The sequence below is a fragment of the Myripristis murdjan genome, chromosome 20 (genome assembly GCF_902150065.1).
Source record: "Myripristis murdjan chromosome 20, fMyrMur1.1, whole genome shotgun sequence".
Classification (NCBI taxonomy): domain Eukaryota; kingdom Metazoa; phylum Chordata; class Actinopteri; order Holocentriformes; family Holocentridae; genus Myripristis; species Myripristis murdjan.
This window is the reverse complement of record NC_043999.1, coordinates 4,195,587-4,201,531: the sequence shown is the minus strand read 5'-3', so window position 1 is coordinate 4,201,531 and position 5,945 is coordinate 4,195,587. Positions and strand designations below refer to the sequence as shown.

General features: G+C 42.5%; 1 protein-coding gene across 1 annotated transcript; it reads left to right on the top strand.

The window, feature by feature from the left end:
• The first annotated feature begins 711 nt into the window (after nucleotides 1–711).
• LOC115379199 (NACHT, LRR and PYD domains-containing protein 1b allele 2-like) lies at nucleotides 712–3,118 on the top strand. The gene is made up of 3 exons (XM_030079919.1): nucleotides 712–993; nucleotides 1,243–1,411; nucleotides 1,682–3,118. Exons 1-3 carry the CDS (start codon nucleotides 712–714, stop codon nucleotides 3,112–3,114), a joined length of 1,884 nt encoding a protein of 627 aa, XP_029935779.1. The 3' UTR covers nucleotides 3,115–3,118.
• The last annotated feature ends 2,827 nt before the right edge of the window (nucleotides 3,119–5,945 follow it).

The following is a 5,945-nucleotide window of genomic DNA, read 5'->3' as shown; positions in this document are numbered from 1 at the left end:
CTCAAAACAGGAAAAGATGACATTGTTCCCCTGCATGAAAAACCCTGAAAGTATCAAGATGAAATCAAATCATCTGCTGAACGAGTAACACGGCTTCACGGCAGGAGGTCAGGATGTATTAAAGAAGAGGAAAGTTTTGTGGATTTGTCTGTGAGTAGTCAGATATCATAACGAGACGAATGCAAACTGAAACTACTGCTCTGGAAAAGCTGAGTCGATAGAAGAGAGTTACTGAATCATTTCTGAAGACAAACATTTGGAAATTAAATGACTTGATCAGATATTATATTATTAATGTATTTAGGTATAATATTAGTGCATCACTGTTAATGTTTCACAGTGCTTCCACCTCTAGTGATGAATCAAGGCAGTTTTCTTGCCCAGCCCTAAGTGTGGAAAACCTTCAGTATTAATCCAGTTATATTTCCAATTATTTTGAGGTCAGATGTTTTCATGAGACTCTTGGGATTTCGGTGGAGTTTACAACTTTACAGGATCTAATGTTCAGAGCCTTTTTACTATTGAGCACCAAATTGTATTTTGATCAGTTTAATAACCTTGAATTCTGTTTTTTGCTTGAATGCCTTTATGGGAGACTCTAATTCATCCTCTGCTCTTTTGTAGGGTTTAGGACGAGGTGAAAACTCAGGGGCCATAGAGGGACGACCTTTAAACCTCCTACCTGAGGGATCAAGTTGAACAGAAGAAAAGATGGAACCTGAAGAGGGAAGAGGCAAGCAGACGCCCCCCTCTGCTGTGGAGGAAGCAGAGAGTTGCAGCATGGCAGGAAACACACCACAGGACGAGCCAAAAGAGTCACATGACAGAGATGAATCAGGACAAACTAAGCTGAGAAGACAGGGCTGTAACTGGTTTGCTAAAGATGACAATGATGATCGAAATGATTTTGATTTGAAATATAGCTCCTTTAGCAAAATCATGTTCAAATTCTGTGGTAAAGATGCTCCCAAACCTGGAGAAGTGCCATCCACTGTGAGAGATTTGACGGAAAAAACAGGAGCAACATGTGCAGAAATCTCCACAGGCGGCTCCAGGACAGAGAGCCCTGAGCTCCCGTCTGACAGAAACACTGTTTTGTCCTTTTTGTCCTCCTTAATCAGAGCCAGCAATCACTCAAGTAGCCATGAGGGCAACCTCTCACCTCCCCATGCTTGGTTTGAAAGAATTTTCTCTTGGCAAAGTTTCAGTGCAGATTCTGAACCCGAACTTCCCTTGTGTCAGCGGTCAGCTCACTTTGAGAGTAACGTCGCCAAAGGTCTGCCGCCTCAATGGTCAGTCGACCTCCACGAACTGCAGTTACATGGCAGATCCAGCAGTGAGAACCCAGATGAAGACAGAGAGGAAAGACAGAAGTTTGTGTCAGATCAGCCCTCACCCCTCCTCCCTTCTGGTGAACCTTATCAATATCGATTGCCTTCCCTCTTTCCTCAGCGGCAGGGTTCATGGTTCAGGGTTCAGGATTATCCCATCTTGCCCATACCTCCCTTTCAGATGACTTCCACCTCCCTTTCATCGAGGATCTTCCCACAGTTTTCAGAGGTTTTTCCACAGCGGTCAGGAAAACATTACAAGATAGATAGTCAGATTATAGTATCATTTAAAAAGCTCTTAATTCCACATAGCACAAGTCACCCCCTTCATGCCCCTACCTCCACTTCAGACCACACCACCTGCTCTGAGTCCATCACCCCTTGGACTTGTGAACTGCATGGATGCTCTGTGGTCCACCAGGACCTCGCTGACAGCACTGTAGCAGCAGCACCTGCATTTAGGTTTTTGGAGGTTAACACATCAGAAACCAACCCAGGACGCAGCCCCGAAACCCCAGAGGAAACAGTACCACCAGCTGCAGCCGGCCAGTCCTCAACCACAGACAATTTGTCTCACTCTCACAGCATGCCCTTACTGTATGAGACTTTCTCCACACAACAAGTGCAGTCTCAGAGTTTACCTGATGTTACATCACAGGACAACTTTGAGGGGTTCACACCTGAGATCTCTGATGATGAAAAGAGTGAAATCTACAGGTTCCAGTGCACCAGTCCAGGCCTGTACCAGTGCAGTGTGACAGGCCTGGTGTTTAACATGGAGGGAGAAGGGGATGTGACTTACAGGATCGTCCACTGGGACCGGAGGCTGCTCGCCCAGCATCACAAGAAGCCTGCAGGACCGCTGTCTGACATCAGATGCCAGCAGCAGTCTGTCTGCCAGCTTCATCTCCCACATTGTGAGATCAGATCTACAGGTGCATGTCAGTTCTTGTCAGTGGCTCATGTGACCGACGAGGGCACCGAGTTCATCCTTCCACATGACATAACAGAGACTCATGTTGTTATCAACATCACTGGATTTTCTGCGTATGGTAATGTCAAGGATGAAGACTCACCGCCCGATCTGATCAGGGCGGCGGTGCTGCTGTTCTACACTCCTCCAGTTGATCCTGATCCTGCATCCCTCCTCAATGTGTTGTTGCTGCCTGGAAACGTTGTGATCACGGATGTGCAACATCAAAGGAGAAAAATAAATGGGGTTGAGATGTACATAGAGATAACCCCACACTGCAAACTCCAGCCAAATCAGGAGTACATACTGTCCACATCTCCTGAGGATGAATCCGTTTTTGTACAACCAAAGGAGGCTGAATTTGACAATGAATCTTATGATAACTACTTCCCAACATTTCAAGTGATTTTAGAGCAAATCGTGAAAAGCATGAGTCTGCTTCTGAGAGACAGTAACAGCTTCCTCTGTGTATGGGAAAGGCGAGTTGGTCTTCCATCAGCTGCCATAAGGAAGCGCCAGAATCAGAGTGCTGTGGGTCTCCGTCCCGACATGAGTTTGCTCTCTATACGGAGCAGCTTCATCAGTGGGGTCTCAGGACCTGTGCTCCAAAGTCTGCTGGACAGGCTTTTAGAGAAACGGGTGATAAATGACTCTGAGCGGGAGGAAGCACATGGGATGCAGAACAAAGCAGACAAGGCTCGTTTTGTCATCGACGCGGTGAGGAACAAAGGAGAAGCTGCTCGTTCAGAGATGATAGCGCTCCTCTGTGACATCGACCCTTTCCTCTCTGAACATCTTGGGCTGATGTGAAAAACCTGAATAAAATGAAAAGACATGAGACAGAGTGTATTGCACATGGATGCCGGACTCCAGCCTGCAAAATATCTCTCTCCATGCAACATGACGCCCTCAGGTCATTGCATGATAATGTGATCGGTGCATATGAGAATGCCAGGGAAGCTGTTTTACCTGCTGTTGAAAACATAACAGATGTTAGATTCTGTAGTTTTGAATGTTACTTATAATACGGAATTATGTAAGAGTTTCATTTATATGGTGGTTTTATTTGACTTTTTAATTTTTTTTTTTTACTGTGTTTTTCATTTCAGATTTTCAGTCATTTTGCTATTTTTTTTTTTTTTTTTTTTTAATGTGAATTTCGGTTCTGATTTTCTTAACACTTTACTGAATTATTTTGCCACTGCTTGATGGAGTGCTGCATCATTTTCAAGCGTTATGTTTTCTGGGATGCTTGTATATTGAATAAGATCATAAATCATCAGTTCCTTTGCATTAATTACAACAGAAACGTTTCAGGGGAGAAACGATCTAAATGCACCATGATCTCAAACGCACAGGTCATTACAAAGCTTTGGAAGGACTCGCAGCGAAAGGACAACAGAGGCACCATGTGGACAAAACATGTAACTGCATGCCCTAACCTCTATGGGGAGTGAAGGAAAATGTTTTTTTGTTTGTTTGTTTGTTTGTTTTTTAAATTAATTTTAGAGAAAATGAAGGAAATAGACACAATAAATACAACGAGATCAATGTGTAAATTGTTTGGCTTTAACTGAGAGTTTATTAAAAGCTTTTGTGGTGTATTTCCATCATCTTTTTCCATCATTTTTTCCTCAACCATACCAATTCCAGATAACTGGCGGTCATATTTTGTGTTTGTGTGGGTAAAGAGCCTGAATATGGAGACAACAGAGGAGGGAACTACTTTGATTTTTTTTTTTTTTTTTTTTTTTTTTTTTTTCAATGAAACCTGTTACAGCTCTCCACTTCTAGTTCTTCTGGTCCATCTGCAGGTCTGAACAAGCACTTGAGGCCTTGGAGACGTGAGGGGTGAGACAATATAATCAGCATTTGATATTTGTGTGTGTGAACACTCATTGTTCTTTCTCATGTGTTTCATGTGAAATGTATGTTCATGTTTAATATGAAACAGTTGAAATAAAAATACAGAAACTCACATGAGAGGGAAAAACTGATTTATAGAGAGTGGCCAATCTCTCAAAAATCTTTGGAGTTGGACTTATTTTTCCACCTTTTCTTGAGAAATCTAAGTCCTGAGGGGCACTAGCAAAACCAATAAACCAGGATAAATTACCATTCTCTGTGTAATCATGCGGTGCTGTGGCTGAAGCTGTGGACTGAGCTAATGTCAACCATGCTTTCATTGTGTGCATGCTTATAGATATTTTTTAAATTTCCTTTATGACAGATCAGCTGTTATAAAGTTAACCTAATGTTCCCCATATAAATGAGACCTTGGGAACTTTAGGCGAAAATACCATATAATTAATTGCAAATGGCACATTTATAGGAGCAGACTTTTGACACTGATGTCACAAGCACTGTAAAGGAGGTCAGCTTGAAGAAACTGTGGTGTACTGATTTATGTAACACACACACACACACACACACACACACACACACAGAGAGAGAGGGAGAGAGAGAGAGAAATGGACTGTAGCCAGTGATCTGCAAGGAATACTCATTTAACAATAACTCAAGTAGTGAACCAGAGATTTCACACAGCCAGTTACTTTCCACCTTATCCCCTTTAAGGTAGAATTTTAGATCCTAACCATAACCTGACCCTAACCTTAAACAAACTCAGATCTTTAACAATTCTCGAACTAAATCGAGAACACTTTTGACCCTAACCTTTGCCATTTCAGAACGGGATTAAAATAACACATTCCCAACTTAATCCAACCATAACCTTAACCAAGATGTTTGTAATCCACACAGAACCCTCACCACAGGCCCTATCCTCCTAACAACCCCATAGCAGCTACCAACAATACGTGTAGCTTTTCTGACAGGACATAGGGGTCCAATTTGTTGGACCCCTATGTCCTGTAATATGATGAGGCTGAACCAAGTCTGACAGCTCCTGCCACTCAGTCCTGGGCATCAGGGGCAGCCACATGGTTTCACGTTCACTCAGTACCAGTGTTGAGGCGTGTTGTTCTTCGTAGCTGTGGCAGATAAGTCGTGGATGTATTTCCAAAATCAGAGATAGGTGTGAGATATTGAGTGTATTATTCCAAACACCATACTCTAACTTTAACCTTAACCTTGTATTCAGAGTTTCTGAACATACAATCTGGTCACTGGTGGGCATTCTGGGGTGACTACTCAGGTTCCTCCAACATGAATCTAATCAATAATCCTTCAGTATTCCTTTTAGACTATCAAAAGATCCTCCCTATCAATTCCGCATGGAACTGTACTATCCCCTAACATTTGAGCTAATGATGCTCTCTAACATTTCTACCTTTGTTATGGTTGTTTCATAGTTTATCAGTACCTCTCTGTACATTACATATGACATTATGGCAGAATACAATTTCAATATACGATCAATATGCACCTCGATATGCACCTTGCTGCCTTGATAAGCAACAGAGTGTAGTCTTTTGCAAAACCCTGAGCGGGCCAGCAGAGGGCATGACGAGGATGAGAGTTCATGTTCGATCAACCTCAGCTCTAGGCTGTTTTTAGATTCGGCCAACAGTTTTTAGGGCCCGAGCACTGGAACAGTGCGAAGCCCTATTGTTATTGTAATGTTTTTTCTTTTTTTATTATTATTACGTCTAAATAACCCTTAATTTGACCCTCTAAAC